A 19,688-nucleotide genomic window follows, 5' to 3' on the forward strand; every position below is an offset into this window, starting at 1 on the left:
GGGATGCATAAATAAAATAAAATAAAATAAAATAAACATCTAGAAAAATAAAAATAAGTAAACAAGAACATGCACAGATATATATATTGGTTGAACTTGTGTCACCGAGAAAATAAACTCAGATAAATTAAATCCTTGAGAATCCATACTACCCTTTATACGAAAATTAAAATTTATCCAGAAAATTCAGATGAAAATGAAGGAATGGAAAATTCATCTCTCACATAGCAATTCATGATTGCCAGAGAACCCACGTGTGGGTAAGGAGAAAACCGCCAGAATCCAAGAAACATGCGATGATGATAAAAATAAATGATTGAGCCCATTCAAATTCATTTTTAAAATTGAAAAACAAAATCCAAAAATCCACCATTTGATGAAGATGATGTGAAGAAAATGAAAATAAGGTTGGAGACAAAAAAAAAAAAAAAAAAATTCCAAATTTCCACTAACAGAGAGATGTCATAAATAGCTCAGGCAGTGCATTATTCTCGCACATCCTTAACCAAATTTAAACCTGCAGTCAAAAAAGGGTGAATAAACAACAGAAGCAGATAAACTATAGGATTCACCCCCAAAAAAGGAATTGTCAAAAAAGTCTCCAAGCAGCGAATAGTAGCTTTTTTAAAAACAGTTTCCTCTGAGATTACTACATAGATGAATAAACCAGTCTAAGCTCACAGGATTTTTTGCTTTGTAACCTGCGGATTGCAGGAATGAATTTAACGGTGATTGAAACATCTATCTAGTATTTACCATGAATTGAAAGGTTCCTGCTCTGCAGAATTGAGTGTTGAACAATCAACAAAGTGGAGTTGAAAACAATAACAATGGCAATTATGACATTTTCTCGTTGTTTTCAGGGCATAGGCAATGAAGGCTCATGACACTAAGCCCCACGTCATTCAACCATCACTAATGGAAACCAAGTTGGTGCCACCAGCCAATCAGAAGTGCACCAAGCTGTATACCAGAATCCATGCAAGCTGAATAAGAAGATACCAAAGAAAAAATTCATTACTCACTCCATACATAACAAGAAAGATTCCCAACGACAAATAACCGAGATATGGCGATAAGTACCAGGAAGAGCGTTATAGAAGCAAAAAGCCCCTCTTGGAGGAGGGCCCCATGACCACCAAAATCTTCTTCATCAATCTTTAGTATTATTGCATAATAACCATATATTATTCCAGAGGATATCAGCAAGAATCTGCAAACAGAAATTTGTTGATCAATGCAAGTCATACAGAAGAAGGGTTTAACATTGATATGTAATTACCATCACCAGGGCGTAAAGTTGATTTTTTACAAACAGGATAGTTTCACAAAAACCATTCAAAAAGAAAAAAAGAGCCAACAGATACTAGCAGAAAATGCAGAATTTTTCTGCTAAAAAAGGGCCTAAGTTGCTTAGTTACATTTGGGGAAAAAAAAACCAACAAGGGGAGGACCCTACAAAAATAAGGAATAAGAATAAAGCACCCCATTGGTATGGGGTGCGAGAGGGATCTTTTTTTCTTTAACAAAAGCCTTTTCCTTTTTGTTAAAATTTAGAATTCCTAAAAAATCAGTCCCTACCAAAAGAATGAACAAGGGGGGTTGCCTCCAAAGACAATGGCCCCTAACCAAAGACGATTTCTCTTAAACACGGTATGCACAAAAGTTCTGTAATTCCTCCCTGTCTAAACACGAACAGAAGATTTCATGCAAAACCACTCCAAACCATCCCAAAACACTTAATAAGAAAGCTAATCTGCCCTTAAGAAAGTGGGGCATGTCATAAAACCAAGGAACCTCAAAAAGAAAAAGGAAAGAAAAAATATGCCCACAAATCTAATGCCACTTTATGATGAAGAAGAAATGACTGATATGCCATCTCTGCCACAGGCTCCTTGTACATAATGCATCCATATTCAGTCCTACTAATCAACCTATTGGGATGATCCTAATTCCCACTAATCAACTAGTCAACAGTCAAACACTTATTCTCACCACTGCCCATGAAGACCCTCTTTATAAAAAATCCTCCTCTCTGCAGTGCAGGTAATTGATACTTCAATATAAGATTTTGTCAAATAAATCATTGTTGCTCCACTGCCAAAATTACTCAGCTTTCCAATCCCTAGTAAGGCTTATGGTATAATTCTTCAAAGAAAGACACTACACTTTCTAACTCTCAGCCACAAAAGTTCCTAAGAAACTGCACTTTCCATGAATTCACACCTCCATCCACATACCAAGTTTTGTTGGTCAACCATTATCCAGTATATTTTCAGTAATTCCTCCACTATTTATAATGAAGGCCACATTCTACAACATTGCATCCTCCCTGATCACAATTATCACCTACACAGGCTTCTTGGATCTCAATCCATATAATTTCAGGAATTCCTCTATTAAAAGTATTTTCCAAACCAAAGATTTTTCCAGAACTTCATACGACATCCCTCCCATGTCTTGAGCCCCACCGCCTCTGTAAATGGATCTAATCCACTCTTAATAGCATTTTAGGTCTCCTGACATGACTTCTTTGGACTTCTCGGTCCAGCATACATTGTACTCATGCCTATGCTTCCATAACACCAATTTCTTCCATAATGACACTCTTCTGCAACAGATATCTGGAGCCACTCTTCCAATATATTCATCAGAACCAAAAGTTCAAATACCCAAGCCACTATCATCCTTGGAGCACACCATGTTCCAGTCAATTAGTCTTTGTTGCACATGACCAGACTATATTATCTAGAACCTTTAAAGAAAGAGGTATAGCAAAAGCTCCAACTTCCACAATGTTATGGGAATTCCATTAATGAATTAAGAGCACATGGAATTTGGTAATGTTCTTTGAAGATGTTGCAAAATCCAAATATCAAATAGGCAAATTATGACCAACGTAAAGACAAGATGAAAGCTTATGGTGTGGGGTGGAGTGGGGGATTAGTCATTTAAATTAAAATGACATTTTATTTCCTTCCAGGCAAATCTAAATCTTTCCACCCAGAAAAAGAAAACCTCGAACAGTGTGTTTTATAGTTTAAACTCAAATTCCTAAAGCATCGTACAATACTTTCTTTATGTTAGGTTAAAGAATTTCTAAGCAGAGTTTATGTTTGAGTTATCATTCAACTAGCAAACAACTGAAAAGACTAAATATGTAGCTCCAGTGTCCATTTTTATGAGTTGGTTAAATGAAAACTTTTATCATTCCCAGTTTTTGTCGGGTGGTCTACTCTCAAATTTATGATAGTTCATTCAATTGTTTATGGAAATTGGTTGCACTAAAACCGAAAATCTAAAGTGAATTTCTTCACCAATTATTGATGATGCATTCCCCTTTCACAATTTCCTCTCGATTCCCAGCTCTCGGCATCGGTAACCCAATCTTCCAGTTATTCTTCCCCCTTATATAAGGAGGTCTGAGAATTATTGATGAAACCACAAAAGACAGCAATAACAAAGTAACTGAAAAAAATTTCATGGAGAAAGATGAAGCTCCATTACTGTTGCAAACATGAAGATCCATCTTAAGGCCCTTTCATTGAATGTTGTGACTAGGAATTACATCAGCTTTTCTATACATAGCTGCAATAAAGGTAAAGACACCTACAGAAACTTAAAATTTCACATCCTAATGGTTCTTCTTCTTCTTCTTCTTCTTCTTTTTTTTAAACTTTCAAAGCAACATTCCATATAAAAATATATAGATAGAAAGGACAACCCGGGTCCATGCCACCAAATAATTTGGACTTTTGTACAGGTCAACTCTCATAGTGCCAAAGCAGCATACATAAACATTTCCTTACACGAGTCACAACCAAGCTTAAAATAAACTTAATAACCACAATATTCAAAATGTTTTTATTTGCTCCCTGTTTCTCTAGTCTAGGTTGTTAGGGTGTAACAATTTTTTTTTATACAGGGTCTCATTAATTTTTTGTTTCCATATAGTCATTTTCCATCCTTCATATACTCCATGTACAGGTGTTCTCCCCCCTCTTTCTCTCTCTTCTTGATTGCTGCTTCTCAATATATACTCTCTGTCTGCCTATAAAAGAGAAGCATAACCCATATTATCCAGTGAAAATCAATGCTATCCGATTGATTTATGAATCTATCACATTGAACTCTATCAACCCCTATGATTTTAAGTCAATAAGTTAGATTATCTATTGCCTCCCAATATGAAAACTATGCAGAGTGGGGTATTTCATCAAAGTATTTCCGATAACATAGTTGGGGTGGAAGTCCATGCTCATTCCTGTTGGGCATCAAGTAAAGATTAAGTCCATTGAAACACAGGATATGCAACTTAATCAATTTTCCCTCTTGCAATTCTATATCAAACCAAGACACAGGTATTGAGTTGTGTATTTTTTGGGCAATTTCAAAGGAAAGGAACTGAAGGGCGCTCAAAAATGTGGAGCATCTGGTTCAATTGTTGAAGAGCTCCTTCTTGAGAAGCTTGGCTTCTTGGACTAGGATGCATAAAGAGGAACGATCAATGTCTTTAGCCAATTTTGTAGGTTGGGTGAGATCTAGATGGGGGGAGTGTAGTTTTTTGTGTTTTCCTTCCTCCTTGCTATGCCTTTTGTTTGTTATCCTTTGTATATGACAGATGTACCTGGGTGTAAAGTTTTTAATCATAAATATACTCTTTGCTTGGTTATCAAAAAAGAGAAAATCAAACTGCAACATACCTCTCTGATTCAACCATGACATGATGAATAGTCATTTCAAATACGCAAAGACTGCTTGGAGCTAGCAGCCATTGAAAACATTTTTGCACAAGAGTTCCATAAAAGTTTTTGAGAGGCTAAAATTTAAAGCAACAGAAGTACAAACATTGAAGCTCTGTGTATATCGAGGTCCCATAAAACAAACAAAAATTCAAACATTTAAGTATTCATTCAAACATGTCCAATGCCATTCATTGTGGATGAACACGCCTAACTTTTGGAGCAGCGTCCTATGACAATATTAAAATGGTAACCTAATATTTTGCAAACAATGTATAAAACAATGCAGAAATAGTTCTCCACTTAAATTCATGTCATCAAAGCTTCACTTATATGTAGTAACAATCAAGTCTGCATGCATATCATCACAGAAATATAGAAAGTAAGAACTGTAAAAAGAAATTTACAATAATACTACAGCTTAAGGCATAAAAACATCAACTTACAAGATGATCCATATGCCCCCAACCAATGGTATGGAACCCCATAGTAACCCACACACGAGAGCCACTGCTTGTCGAATCCAGTGCAAAACGTCGCCCAATTGATCCTGCAGGGGAGAAAAAGTGTAGAAATCACTAACTTAAGATTGTGTCAATAACAGGCCATATTGATGACCCTCGAACATAATTTTAATATTAAATAATTGAAGGTATCTGAAAATTATAGATTCAATTGATAAATTCCATTCAAACTCAGGAGTTAATGAGTGGATTAGGTAAATAAATTATGCTTAAATTCAGAAGTTAATAAATCATTTGCAAGTAACGTTAGAAAGAGTTCACATTTTTCTATTTCATGGTAGTTTAAAAACTGAGGATGAAGCAAGAGTTATCCATAAAAGCTTGCTCAATGAAAAACTGCTAATTGAGAACTTCAAATAGATGCAATCTTACTGACTTTCGTTTAATTTCGACATTGCTATCCCACCAACACCTCCCCGTGTGACGCACGCTCAATATCAGATCCACTAAAGAAATCCCACACAGATAACATTCGTCCTCCAATTAATTTCTCAAAGAAAGGGCCAAACAATCCTTAAAAACGTAGATGGCCATAACAGGTCGAAACCGGAGCAGCATCAGCTCCAAAAATCCAAAATTTCACTCTTCCTTTTCTCTCCCTTTCCACCGTTTTCTCGGCAGGCAAACAAAAAAAAAAAAAAATAGAAATCAAAGTCCTCACCTTGTCCCAAGAGGCCTCTGGATCTAACAATTTCGCGAATTTGAACGGAGACAAGTGACCGTTCTGGTCGTGGTGGTGCTGCTGACCATTAGATTTTACCGACTTCCCTTCCTTCATAGTGAATCTTCAACGCAAAATCCTCAAAAAAAGAAAAAAAAATCTCAATAATAAACGATTAAATACAGAGCAATCGATCAAAAATGTGAGTGGATTGTGCGGCGATTGGTGGGAGACAGCGAAGATCAGTGGACGTTAGGGTTTTGAATTGGGGAACCGAGAGCAGACAATGAACAAGTGCCAAAGAAGCAATATGATAAATTAAATGCTAAAAAAATAAATAAAATACATGAAAAAAGCTTAGTTGTAGACTTGTAGTGTCGTAGACGTGACATTATTGGGGCTGAGGCATGAGATCGTGTAATGTATTGGTTCTTAGGTGGAATGCACGTGACCTCATCACTGTTCCATAAATGCACCAAAATACCACATGCCTCCATCACTTCCTCTTTCCCTTTTTGTTTTTGGGTCTATTTATTTAGCCTTCGTCCTCGTGGGTTTCCCCTGGTCAAGCAAGCCTCCTGCATTTAAGATATTAAAATATCTTATGTTCTAATTATTAAGTTAAAGTTAAAATCAAATCATAATTTTTATTTAAATAATATTAATATTTTAAATTTTTTATGAAAAAAATTGCATAAATCAAAATAAAAATTGTATAATCAGTAATTTTTTTTTATTAAATTTCATATTAGTCTAATTAAATAGAATTTAAAGTTGATTATGGAAATTAATTTTAATTATTTTCCTTTTTTTTTTCTCTTTATAATGCCACAAGTGAAAGTACTCCAGTGTAAAAGCAATACATGTAGTTTATTATCTTTCCATTAAAAGACAATTGCGAAATCAAATTTGATTCCTTGTAACGTCTCCATCAATACTTAAATTAATTAATGTTGTTATTCATGTCAATGTGAAAATGAAATCCTATAAATAAAATCTCCATTAATAAGAAAATGACAAATTTTTTTTAATGATGCTTAGATTAAAGAGATATTTGATTAGAAGAGTCAATTTTTTTTAATAATTTATAAATTTTTAAAAATAATTTATATTTTAAAAAAGTAATAATTCACTATTATAAATATATATTAATAATTATAAATGACTTGACAACTCTTTTTTTTATATTTTTTTGTAAATAATTAAATATCATATTTAATTCTAATTTTCCGATTACCTAAATGAATGAAAGATATATATATATATATACATATTTGCACCACTCTGTGTCGAATCTACTTAAGCACAACTCCGATGGACTTTTCTTAATAGTACGGCAATTTAAAAAATTTATGCTTAAATTATTGTAGTAGAAGAAGTTATTACAAATATATGGTAGTTTTTGCCACATAGGAGAGAGGGTGAACAAATAAATTTTTTTAAAACCAAAATCATCTTTTCAAACAAAGCTCCGAGACGAGTTTCATGAAAAAACAAATATATATATATATTTAAAAAAAAATCATCTTTCAAACAAAGGGAACTCGTCTCTTAAAGAAACGAGTTCCATGAAATATATATATATATATTTAAAAATTCTCTATTTACTCAAGGGAACTCGTCTCTTAAAAAAAATATATATTTTTTATTTAAAAAAAAATCCCAAATTTATTTAAAAAAAAAAAGACAAAACAAAAGCAATTCCTCCATGGTTTGTTTGAGATAACAAAGTACATATGTCCTCCTTGAAAAATTTCATGTTCTAAAAATCTAATTTTTGTTTTAAATAATTTTATTTTTAAGCAGAAAAAGCCGCTTTAATGACATTGAAAATATATTTTTTTAATTTGAGATTTTTAAACTTTTTTTTCAAGGGAACTCGTCTCTACGAATTGCCTTGAAGATTTTTTTTTAAAAAACTAATTTTTTTTCATAGGAACTCGTCTCTTGAAGAGACGAGTTCCCTTGAGGAAATTTTTTTTTTTTTTTAATTTGGGATTTTTTTTAAAAAAATATATATATACTTTTAAAAAAAATATTTTTTTTTCAGAAGAGACGAGTTCCCTTGAGGAATTGGTTTTTTTCTTTTTTCTTTTTTTTATTTTTAATTTGGGATTTTTTTTAAATAAAAAATATATTTAAAAAAAGAGACGAGTTCCCTTTAGGAATTTTTTTTTTAATTTGGGATTTTTTTAAAATAAAAAATACATTTAAAAAAAAATATTTTTTTTCCCATGGAACTCATCCTTTAGGAAATTTTTATTATCATTATTTTTTTAATATATATATATATATATATATATATTTTTTTTTTTTTTAAATATTTTTTTTACATGGGAACTCGTCTCTTGAAGAGACGAGTTCCCTTGAGAAATTGTTTTTTTTTTTTTTTTTAATTTGGGATTTTTTTAAATAAAAAATATATTTAAAAAATATATATATATATATTTTTTTCCATGGGAACTCGTCTCTTCAAGAGGGAACTGAAGAGACAGTTCCCTTTAGGAATTTTTTTTTATTTAATTTGGGAATTTTTTTAAATATATATATATATATCTTTTAAAGAGACGAGTTCCTTTGAGGAATTGCCTTTTTTTTTTTTTAATAATTTGGGAATTTCTTAAACAAAACACACATATATATATATATATATATATATATATATATATATATATATATATATTCATGGAACTCGTGTCTTGTTTTTTTTTTTAAAAAATAATTTGAGAATTTTTTTTTTTAAAAATATTTTTTTTTCAAGAGACGAGTTCTCCTGAGCTTGTTTTTTGTTTTTTTATTTTTTTTATTTTATAATTTGGGAATTTTTTAAAAAAATAATTTTTTTTTTCCATGGGAACTCGTCTCTTGAAGAGACGAGTTCTCTTTGTTTGAAAGATGATTTTGGTTTTAAAAAAATTTATCCGTTTATCCTCTCTCCTCTCTCCTATGTAACAAAAACTATCATATATTTGTAATAATTTCTTCTCCTACAATAATTTAAGCATAACCTTTTTAAATTACCGTACTATTTAAAAAATTCCCAACTCCGGGCGGATGTAAATGAAATTCAAATTTTTTGAAATTCATGACCAGGCTTTCGTGGACGCAAGTCAAGTGTAAGGGGCACGACACGGGCCCACATGCAACTTCATGGAACGCGACTTCAAACTCAGAATAACCCAAAAGCCCATACGGCCCGCGGAACCCTTTCCCCCATTTCACGCTCCTCTTCTGCACGTGGTTGATACTTTCCAGAACAGCCATCACTCTGTCGTCGACCCTTCAAAGAAAAAGAGCCGCGTCCCAAAAAACGCTCGAAAACGCTCGAAATTCAGAACCGCCAACTATCTCCACCCTTCGTCGTCGCACCTTTCTCTCCACCACTTTCTCTATCTGGGGTTTCAATTTCTCTCTAATTTCAATCAATCTTCTCTCGATTTTCCAGAAACTGTTTGGATCTTAGGAAGAGGAATCGAGTTAGAGGTCAATTGCGATGGGCAGTCCCAAGAAGAACGAAAGTAAGGGCTTTTTCGCCGCAATGACTTCCGGCTTGTCCATGTTCGGCAACGCCATGCACAGATCTGTCAACGGGTACGGATTATGCATTATTTTTATTCTATGATTATTTTACTTTATTCCATTTGTTGGTTTATCCATCCTCATCGTTTTCAAGTGAATTGTTTGGTTTGTGTAAACTTGGTTTTCATTTGATTCACTTTAGGTTGTGAAGGTTGAAAATCAGAGTTTTTTTTGCTTAGAATTGGGTTGATCTTCTGATTAAAAAATTGAGTGATTTATGTGATGGATTGGAGATTGGGGGTGGAACTACTAAAAAGAAGGCTTCTGAATTTTGAAGAATTGAGGGATGTTGTCTGACTTCCATCGCTCTAGATCTAGCTAAAAGGTTTCAGTTTATTTGTTTCGAATTGATTTGTATGTTGCAGTGGTTGATGTTGATGGCGTGAGTACTTGTCGATTTATCTTAATTGTTGAATAAGTTACCAGTAATGAATTTTTGTTATAGGTGTTCTGTTCATTCCTCTATAGCTTTAATACCATTTTTAGAATTCATCACTTTATATTTGATTTTCAACTTAATATCTTCCTTAAAAAATGCCTTTTTTCCTGAGGCAAATTTTATATTATGGATTTGTTGTTGGTGGAGCTTCAAAATGTGTTATTGATTAACAATTTACTAGTGATAACTCTGCATGTAATAGCGGTGGCCAGCACATCCTTTAATCTCTAGGCCACAGCTTGTGCAATCCCTGAGGCCATGACCTCTGCTAATTTATTAATAGGTGTGGGAACAACCTTGAGTTTATGTTCTCTAGTCCTTTCAATTAATTTAAATCGTGGATGTGCTCATGGTGATTATCCGGCAATGTTATAATTATTATTCTTCTGGATAGCACTGTTGTTCAATGAATCTTCTAAAGAATGGGGAAGAAAGTCTTCAAAATCATGTTGTCAATGTATATATGTGCACATAGTTTAATATTATGCATGTATTTTATCTGATTCTACAGATTCATTTGATCTTGCAACATTTAAACAGCTCATATCGGCACCTAGTCTCCAATCCAATCCCCGTGTTACTTTTCCAACAATAACCATGCCACTCTTGGCTGTGGGCCTTGTACTATTGATTCATTTTAAACTCCATTTGTTTATTTAGTAACCTGCTTGTGATTCTGATCTTGTTGTCATCTTTGTTATATTATATATGCTGTTAAGAAAGCATTGTGGCTGATAATCTGGTTTATAAACAATGCTTAAGTTTTGTCCTCTATGTCTAGGTTGCTTGGTTATGAAGGTGTGGAAGTTATAAACCCAGAGGGAGGCAAAGAAGATGCGGAAGAAGAAGCTCAAAGAGGAAGATGGAAGGAGGAGGCATGTTGCTTTGCCATTCTTTAATCCCTTTTGTATTAGATTTTTATTTTTTTTAATGGTTGAATTCATACTTATTTTATTGACACTTAGTGGGCCTATGCAGGGAATATTAATGTTTTGGGATATATAGATTTCTTGTTTGTGTTTTCTTAGTTATATAAGATTTGGTGGAAACCTTCTCCTTGAAGATGACACTGTGGCCCCACCGTGGATCAAGTTATGGGTCATAAATACTAGCCATAATTGTAGATATAATTGGTTTCTCTTCTATTATGCTCGTGTCTGTGTATGTATGTATCTACATAAGTATTTTATTTAAACCCCTGAATTCATTCTTGGTTGTATTTGATGTTCAATTGACTTGTGTGAAGAATATTAATGTTGTTGGATTTCAAGTTTTTGTTTGTGTTATCTGCTTTCTATAAAGTTTGATGGAAAACTTCTTCTAAAGCAACAAATCGTGGCATCACTGTAGATTGAGTCAGGAGTCGCAAGTATCTAGATGGTGGTTGTACTGATAATTGTTTTGATATTCTACACCCCCCCGGCCTTACTGAACACCCATAGCACGCATCCTAACTGGCCTTGATGGTATAAAATTGTAATGCAATTATCTTTTATCTGTTTGTTTGGGTTCTTAATCAAAAAGTGGGAACAAAAAAAAAGCTGTTATGACAACATTAAACTAGCAACATTTTATAATTGAATGAGGTAAATTACTACAAGTGTAGAGGATCAGTTTGATAATTTATAGATGAATATTGTTTTAACTATAAAGGCATTTTTAATATATTCTTTCTTATTACCCATCCAAAAAAAAAAAAAATGTTTAAACAATAAAGTACTTTTGTGCTGCCTTCATTTTGATTTATTGCGGATCATTATTGGTCATTTGGTTTTGTTGGCTAGTTTGTCAGCTACTTGAGACTGCCTTGTTATTTCTAGCACTTTCAGAGTGTTGGATAGTGTAAATCCAGTGTTCAATGGGCACGAAAAGGCAGGTAACTGAAACTCATATTTTCTTGTGGATGTAAGTTTGGGTATATAACTATCCATGGAGAGGGATACAAATAAAAGAATGCTTAAAAAGAATGTAGAATAGATGAAAGCATGAATTGATCAGGTAAAAATCTGATATCCAAAATAGCAGAATAAATAAATGATCTACATGTGAGGTTGCTGGAGCTTGTTGAATCCCTTGTCCATGATAGAATTTGTAGATTGGATTACTTCTGAGTAAAGGGAGGGGTGAAGGGTTTTGTTTTTCTGTGCCTTCCCTCTTTCTTCTGCTTGCCTATTTCTCTGGCATCATATACTGTGTGTGTACTTCTTGCGCCCTTGTTACAGGCACTTTTCTGTTTTGTTATTCAGTTACACATACATGCACACACACACACACGCACATATCTTCTTGTTGCCTGTCAAAGAATAATTAAGTCTGCAACACATGCATTAAAATAAATAAAGAAAAACGTCCTCAGTTGACCTTTTTTAAAATGATACTTCATTGCCCAGCTTTAACTAGGTTGACTGCTGCCTGGTCTATGCTAGGCCTAGCTTAAAGTGGTAACACTCATTTACAGGTCATATTCACATGTGACATTTGTGTTACTGTTGTCAAATATAATCTTCTGCTCTTGATATAATTTGATAGGATCGTAGATATAATTGCATAGAAGGTCCAGTTATGTATCATTGTCTATATTATAACTCTTATCTCTTCAAAAAATATGGCTAGTTTTATCAATCTTAGGTGAATTGATTAGTACTTGAATACATATCAATGCTATGAAGAAAGTTCTGTTTGGAGTAAATGTCTCACTTGTGCTTAAAAAATTTGAGTGGTTCCCAATGTTGAGGGTGGAAGACTATCAGCCTCATGTACAGTCATTTAGTGTGATGTAGTTGGTTAGTGGAATAATTGCAAGGATATTGTATTGCGTTGCTTTTATGATTATCAAGATATTTTAGAATAAATATGCCCTCCATTCCATGAGCCAATATTTTGAGATTTGCCGGACCTCATTCATATGTTGGGTTTTGATACGTGTTGTGTGATATATAAATACAGTTAAAAGGATTCTCTATTTCACTTATGTTTGCAATGGAAGCAAAGGCAATGAACCTACAGGAAGTTTCTATAACTTTCTTGTCCCTAGATTGCTATGTTACTAAGGTTTTTATTTAGTAAGAATGGTATTTCATTGCCCTTACTAGTTTTTTTCTGGTTGTATAAATCAGTGACAATCTTGTCTTGAATTACCCGATATGAAATCATATTTTAGCAATTTATCCTGTATTTTTTATTTGTGCTGATATTTTGAGCTTGTTCTGTTTTCTTGTAGGAAAGGGACAGTTACTGGAAGATGATGCAAAAGTATATAGGTTCAGATGTCACCTCAATGGTGACACTTCCAGTTCTGATTTTTGAGCCAATGACAATGCTTCAGAAAATGGCAGAAGTATGTGCCATCTAGTTTGTATAAGTTTGATGTTTATCTTGGTAGATTGTCTCTAGCCTGTTTCAAATGTTGCAAATTGTGAATGCTTGTGACAGTTAATGGAATACTCCCACCTGTTAGATAAAGCAGATGAATGCGAGGATCCTTACATGCGATTGGTGTATGCTTGTGAGTATATTCTTGCATTAAATATTTCAGGGCATACATGTATTATCTGGTTAATGGTGGAACTTTAATGTTACTAATTGCAGCATCATGGGCTATATCTGTCTATTATGCCTACCAACGAACTTGGAAGCCTTTTAATCCCATTCTTGGTGAGACTTATGAAATGGCTAATCATGGTGGAATAACATTTATTTCAGAGCAAGTAGGTTTTTTGAGCACCTTTTATTTTATTTTATTTATTTTTTAGGTTTTTAAATTTCAGTTTTATTTATATATCGTTTTAAGTGTGCTCTTTTTTTATCCCATCTGGTTCATGTGTTTCTCATGCAAGTCATTGCTTCTACAAGATGATCAAATCTCTCTTTCTCACTCACACACACGCTTCAAGCAGTCAAATTATGTTTCTAGGGTTTATTTATTTAACTTTTTATTATATCTGGATGTTCTCTCATGGAAGGATGCTTCCTCATGATTATTGTTTTCTCTGTTCTAAAGTTCATAATGGTAATGTGTCTGCATTCATTTTGATTTCAGGTCAGCCATCATCCTCCGATGAGTGCTGGGCATGCTGAAAATGAGCATTTCACTTATGAAGTTACATCAAAATTAAAAACCAAATTTTTAGGGAACTTCCTGGATGTCTATCCTGTTGGAAGGTTAGAATCATGTCCCTGTTTCCCGTTACTTTTCACCTTTCTTTCTTGTATGAGAAATCTTTCTCTAGAGTCAGATGGAGGTCCAATGAAATGGTTCTTTCATTTACCATGTCTTCTCTCTGCTGAAAGAGAGAGGGAAAAAGTTGTCTTGTATTTATTCTTAGATGACTTATCTTACTCATTGTTTTGGGTCTGTGTGACATTGCACCACTTGTATGTACCTCAGTGTTTATTTTTCCATCTGTAAAGCTTTGTTTCCTTTAAAATTCTGAACGACATATTTGGTGATTCACTTTTTATCATTTGCAGAACACGTGTTACTCTAAAAAGAGATGGTGTTGTCCTAGATTTGGTGCCACCTCCCACAAAGGTTAACAACCTGATTTTTGGACGGACATGGGTTGATTCACCAGGGGAGATGATCATGTCCAATATGACAACCGGGGACAAGGCTGTGCTATATTTTCAACCATGTGGCTGGTTTGGGTATGTCAAAATTTCTCATTTCAGTTATTTCTTTTGGAAACTTGTTGCATCCACTCTTGTGGATATTAAATATACTGTAGTATAGTATTGATGTAATAACATGATAGAATTGATACTCTGGATTTTGGAATAGGGCATCATGAGATGAGCATTTGGTTAAATTTAACTTTAATTGAAGTGATTATCAATATACTTACTGTCAGTAAATTCACCTAAGTACTTCATATTGAAATTCTAATCTCTCTCTCTCTCTCTCTCTCTCTCTCTCTCTTTCTTCCTCGACTGCTCCAAAATTAGTTGTCAGTACCATTCTTGCGATTGTAAATTGTAATATGCTTATGTGCATTCCATTCCCTGCCTACTGGTAGTCTGATTTGTAGTTGTGTTTTGTTGTAGGGCTGGTCGCTACGAAGTGGATGGATATGTGTATAATGCTGAGGAGGAACCCAAAATATTGATGACAGGGAAATGGAATGAGTCAATGAGTTACCAACCATGTGACATTGAAGGGGAGCCTCTTACAGGCACAGATCTGAAGGAGGTTAATCTCATTGAATTTAGTTTTCATTATTTGTTGTTGTGCAAGTCAAATATTGTTGCTTATATTTTAGCTAGAATGCTGCCATGCACTGATTTGAACCCTTTTCACGGTCTTGTTATTATATTTATGTCATTGGTGGTAATAGCAATTTGTCACAATTGAAAAGTGAAGGCATGGAGTCGGGATGAGTTTACATAGTTGAAGTTGGAAATAGTTGAGTCCTATAGACATAACCCAATTGCTTGCACACACCATTTATCCTCCCTTTAACACGTGCACAAAAATTCCTAATGCAGCCAGATGCTAGTACATGCATGCATGCAAGAAAAAATTGATGCTAATAAATATGGCACCATGTATTTTACACCCAGATGCAAGCAAATACATGCCTAAAGAATTGATTCTGGTGACCATACCACACCATGTTTCAGCATATGTATTTCTTGAGTTGCTTGTGTCTTAATTATGTTGTTAATATCAGTAAAAATCTTGTTGTAGCGAACTTGTAGTAAAGCTAAAAGTTGAACATCGGTTGGATATGCTTCCTAATGTAAAGCTTTTTGTCAGACTCTTATGAACATTAATTCTATTATTTTACCTGTGGGTGATATGGATTAACCTTCTTTAGGCATCTTTTTGAATGTGACGTTAAAAGATGATTGTGTCCACTCCGTTTGATTTAAGCTCAAGATCTTTGACATTATTATATTTTACTAATTAAGGTGTATCAGACAGACTTGTCAATGTGACACTAAGTGACATTTGCCTTCTGTTTTCAGTAGCCAGAGTTTGTGTAGAATCCTCTTTAATGATAACACTGGGAAATGAAGAGGTCTAATTAGCATAAAATGGTCTATCATGTTAAACCATCTGGTATCATATAGAATGCTTACAAATGGCAGACTTTTAAACTTTTGATTAGTATCCTTGTTTGATTAGCCACCAGGGTCATTTAGGTTGAGTCTCTGTAATATGGCCAAATTTGCAATAGGTTTCCCTATGTCATTTGTGTTGCCATTGAAACTTTCGTTGTTAAGAATTAGTTAGTAGTTGTGTCTTTAGTGCAATTTTCATGGGTGATAGGCATGAAAACAATGTATTTCTTGCAAATTGGTTTTCTGTAATTTTTTTTCCCAAATCCATATTTCCACTTTTAACCAAATTTCATTATTGTACCCTCCTTTACTGTGAAATACACCCCTGAAAGAAAAGAAGTTTATGTTTGGTATTTTGTGATATCCAGATGCTTCAACTTCATTCTACATGTCCATGTCAATAACATGACAAGGATGTGGAAAACCTTATTGGATACACCTATTTTGCTTTGGTTATTGATCATTTTGATTTTTTTTTTTTAAATAGGGATGAAGGAGAAAAGAAAGAGGAAAGAGAGTTTTTAAAAAATATGTTATGTTTTGCTTCTAATTATTATTTTTCTCTTCTATTATGTCATAATCCAAGCACCAGTTACAATCCTTTTTCAGCTGAGACTTCATATTCTTAAATATGAAATGTGAACGATCAAACACCTAGACACACACTTGCACTTGACACCCCATACCCAATCCATGTAACATTGTTGGTGATGAAGATGATATATTGCCAATCATAAATAAGCAAACATCTGTGGCAATATTTATAATTGAATGGATCCTTTATATTTGCCTAACTTGTCATTAGCACATGCATTGCTGATACTTGAGCTGTAAAAAGACTATGTGCTGATAAATTGTCAATTGATCACTGCGTTATTGCTTTTCTGTTGCAGGTTTGGCATGTTGCTGATGTTCCTGAGGGCGACAAATTTCAGTACACTCATTTTGCACATAAAATAAACAGCTTTGACACAGCTCCTAGGAAGTTGTTGGCATCAGATTCTCGTTTGCGCCCTGATAGATATGCACTTGAAAAGGGAGATCTATCAAAAGCTGGTGCTGAAAAGAGCAGGTCTCTCTCAGACATACACATAGTGGCAAGCTTATGCATACATTTACAATAATTAAAAAGATATTAGTTACTAGGGCTCTAAGACGAACCTAATGAAACTTCCAGTAAAAAACTTCAAGTCGGGCTCTGGCATGGTTTGAAATCAGTTGAACCTTTTTATAATCTGAACAAAGCCAAAAACCGATCCTAGTTCTGGAGCTCCTTAATTTGTTGGGCAAAGCTTGGGCAGTCTACTACTTGGCTAGCTGTAGCACTTTTTAAGGCAAACTGAGCAACTTGAGATCAGCTTTGATTAAAGGCCTGCTCATGATTATTCATGTGATAAGTGAGCTGTTTGCAATCCTATTTTAAAGCTTCTTATTCTGCAAGCCAAGGTCGAGCAGCCTACTAGCTATATCATAATGAACTGCTATTAATATGAAGCTATGATAAAAAACAAGTATTATTTTTCTAGCTTTTTAATCTTATAGCTCAATGTGAGTTAATGTTGATTGCACTTGTCCTTACATATCTTTTCCAATGTTGATTCTTCTTTGAACTCAATTGTGTACATTGTTTTACCCTTTACCTTTCCCTTACTTTTCAGTTTGGAGGAGAGGCAAAGAGCAGAAAAGAGAAACCGAGAGGCCAAGGGACATAAGTTTACACCAAGATGGTTTGATTTTACTGAGGAAGTCACACCTACACCTTGGGGTGATTTGGAAGTCTACCAATATAATGGTAAATACACCGAACATCGGGCTGCTGTAGATAGTTCTGGGGATATTGATAAGGATGACCATGCATCAATTGAATTTAACCCATGGCAGTATGGTAATTTGTCTGCAGAATGAGGTAATCCCGTTTTTAGGTTTGCTTGTGGGATTATGCAGTTGATTGGATATTTCGGCTTAATTTGGAAGCTGGTCTCTTTTGATGTGTGCATTGTATCCCTATTTGGTAATTTTATTGGGTGATCCAGTAAGTTTACAAGTTTATTATGGCTACATGGTTGACAACTTTGAATGATGAAAATAGATTCTTGTAGTCAACCTCAATTAGTTTGTACCAAAGGTTTCTTCAGATGTATTTCATCCTAGTGATTTACTTTCTTCTTGCTCATTATCTTTTTGTTCCACCATTCTGAAAAATCACTGCCTACCTTGATTTTCCTTTCATCTCTGCCCTGTCTGTTGCATATGAATGGTTCACAGCATTTTTTTTCCCCATAATTGCCTTTTTGAAACACTTCTTCAGCTGAACCAACCTTTTTAACAGTTGCATCACTCCCTGCCTTGTAGTTGTGTTATCAACGACACTGCAGTTTACGATGATTCTTTCCTCCAATGTTAGCTTTTGCCATTTGTGTACTTTGTATTCTGAAATCACATGATAGTATGACTGTTTTATGGCTTATTCTTGCTACTGTAAAAGCATAACATTGTACATTGGCATGTGGGAAACCTCCCAATCATTCAATTCTTTTGCATTTAGGTCGCATGGAATCCATTTTTCAAATCGGAACTTTTCCATTTGGGACCAAATCCAACTATATGCATCATCATCAATGAAATGTTGGGATATAAGAAATCGACTTGTCATTTACATGTATGACTGCAGATTTCTGCAACGTGCATCTTAGTGTTAGAGGATCACTATTATTTTCTGTACCATATGCATAAGCTGGAGGATTTTCAATGGTAGGTGTGTAGTTGCCACAATGTTGGCATGAAACTACCCCTTGAGTTCAGGTATGTTTGCTTCCCTAATTGGCAGTTCCAACTTCCAATCCTCTTCAAAATATCGACGTGAACAAATCAGTCTTGAGGACAGGAGAATATTCCGCTGCAAAAAATCACTTTCAGTTTATACCCCTGATGTTCAGCAGAATCTGAGAGAGGAAAATAAGGAGACTTGTTTCCTTGAACCGGTTGGATGTCGAGGTTCCAGTTCAAATCATTATTAAAAAGTGGGAAGACATGCCTGTGAGTCTCAGAATATATTGAGATTTTTATAAATTTTCACGTAAATACTTACATGATCGTTTCAACGCTCAAAAAAATTACCCCCAACAAAATTTAAACTAGAGAATCAATATTTGTTTGTTTGTTTGTGTTGAGCTTGATGAGGAAGTGGGGTTAGCGAAGAGCGTTCAATTTTTTATACAGTTTGAAACTTTGAATCTCAAAGTGTATGTTTGATAATTTCAGACATAAGATTCCAAATAGGACTGGGCAACTTCCAGGGACCAGGGGTTGCGTCTCCCAACGGTAACCAATGGTACAGATGGAAGAGGACCGATTCCTCTCGTCCCTACGCTATGATAAAAGGGGACAAAAAACAGGGTAAGGCACTTCCCAAAAGTGAGGAAACTAATTATTGCCCTTTCAATCATCTTTTTCCCTCCCAAAGTTCCAATTTTCAAACTTTGGATGCACTCTCCACCCCTCCCTTCCTTTTTCTTCTCGCTTTGATTATATTTGATAATGAAGAGACAGCCAAAGGAGGAAAAACATAAAAGGGAAGTTCCTCTCAGGTTTGTGACGCCTGTCATTTATTATGGTATTCTGGTCCACCAACCTCCCCTCTATTATATGACCTCGGAAGTAAATTTTGTGACTCGAGGAGG

General features: G+C 34.3%; 2 protein-coding genes across 3 annotated transcripts; one reads left to right on the forward strand and one right to left on the reverse strand.

Moving 5' to 3' along the window:
- Window positions 1-303: 303 nt before the first annotated feature.
- Window positions 304-6,479, reverse strand: LOC100246826 (uncharacterized). 2 transcript variants are annotated; one of them, XM_002283419.4, is made up of 4 exons: window positions 5,928-6,479; window positions 5,189-5,292; window positions 1,084-1,213; window positions 304-986 (listed from the first exon to the last, which is right to left on the reverse strand). In XM_002283419.4, exons 1-4 carry the CDS (start codon window positions 6,042-6,044, stop codon window positions 948-950), a joined length of 390 nt encoding a protein of 129 aa, XP_002283455.1. In that variant the 5' UTR covers window positions 6,045-6,479; the 3' UTR covers window positions 304-947. The 2 variants fall into 2 exon arrangements, with proteins under 2 accessions (XP_002283455.1, XP_059593450.1); XM_059737467.1 differs by having other exon boundaries at window positions 304-1,213; window positions 5,928-6,423.
- Window positions 6,480-9,039: 2,560 nt separating this feature from the next.
- On the forward strand, window positions 9,040-18,181 carry LOC100251963 (oxysterol-binding family protein). The gene is made up of 10 exons (XM_002283398.5): window positions 9,040-9,518; window positions 10,727-10,820; window positions 13,166-13,282; window positions 13,378-13,450; window positions 13,534-13,652; window positions 13,985-14,106; window positions 14,416-14,592; window positions 14,989-15,133; window positions 16,902-17,080; window positions 17,667-18,181. Exons 1-10 carry the CDS (start codon window positions 9,421-9,423, stop codon window positions 17,911-17,913), a joined length of 1,371 nt encoding a protein of 456 aa, XP_002283434.1. The 5' UTR covers window positions 9,040-9,420; the 3' UTR covers window positions 17,914-18,181.
- The last annotated feature ends 1,507 nt before the right edge of the window (window positions 18,182-19,688 follow it).

The sequence above is a fragment of the Vitis vinifera genome, chromosome 6, assembly GCF_030704535.1.
Source record: "Vitis vinifera cultivar Pinot Noir 40024 chromosome 6, ASM3070453v1".
Taxonomy (NCBI): Eukaryota; Viridiplantae; Streptophyta; class Magnoliopsida; order Vitales; family Vitaceae; genus Vitis; species Vitis vinifera.

What these genes read in the sequence shown, in the direction of transcription:
- LOC100246826 (XM_059737467.1), bottom strand. Translation starts at nt 6,044, where the DNA reads ATGAAGGAAGGGAAGTCGGTAAAATCTAATGGTCAGCAGCACCACCAC. An exon ending in CAGAGGCCTCTTGGGACAAG is followed by an intron (nt 5,293 to 5,927) that starts GTGAGGACTTTG and finishes TCTCCCCTGCAG; the next exon opens with GATCAATTGGGCGACGTTTT. An exon ending in GGGGGCATATGGATCATCTT is followed by an intron (nt 1,214 to 5,188) that starts GTAAGTTGATGT and finishes TTCTGTTTGCAG; the next exon opens with ATTCTTGCTGATATCCTCTG.
- LOC100251963 (XM_002283398.5), top strand. Translation starts at nt 9,421, where the DNA reads ATGGGCAGTCCCAAGAAGAACGAAAGTAAGGGCTTTTTCGCCGCAATG. An exon ending in ATGCACAGATCTGTCAACGG is followed by an intron (nt 9,519 to 10,726) that starts GTACGGATTATG and finishes CTCTATGTCTAG; the next exon opens with GTTGCTTGGTTATGAAGGTG. An exon ending in GAGGAAGATGGAAGGAGGAG is followed by an intron (nt 10,821 to 13,165) that starts GCATGTTGCTTT and finishes GTTTTCTTGTAG; the next exon opens with GAAAGGGACAGTTACTGGAA.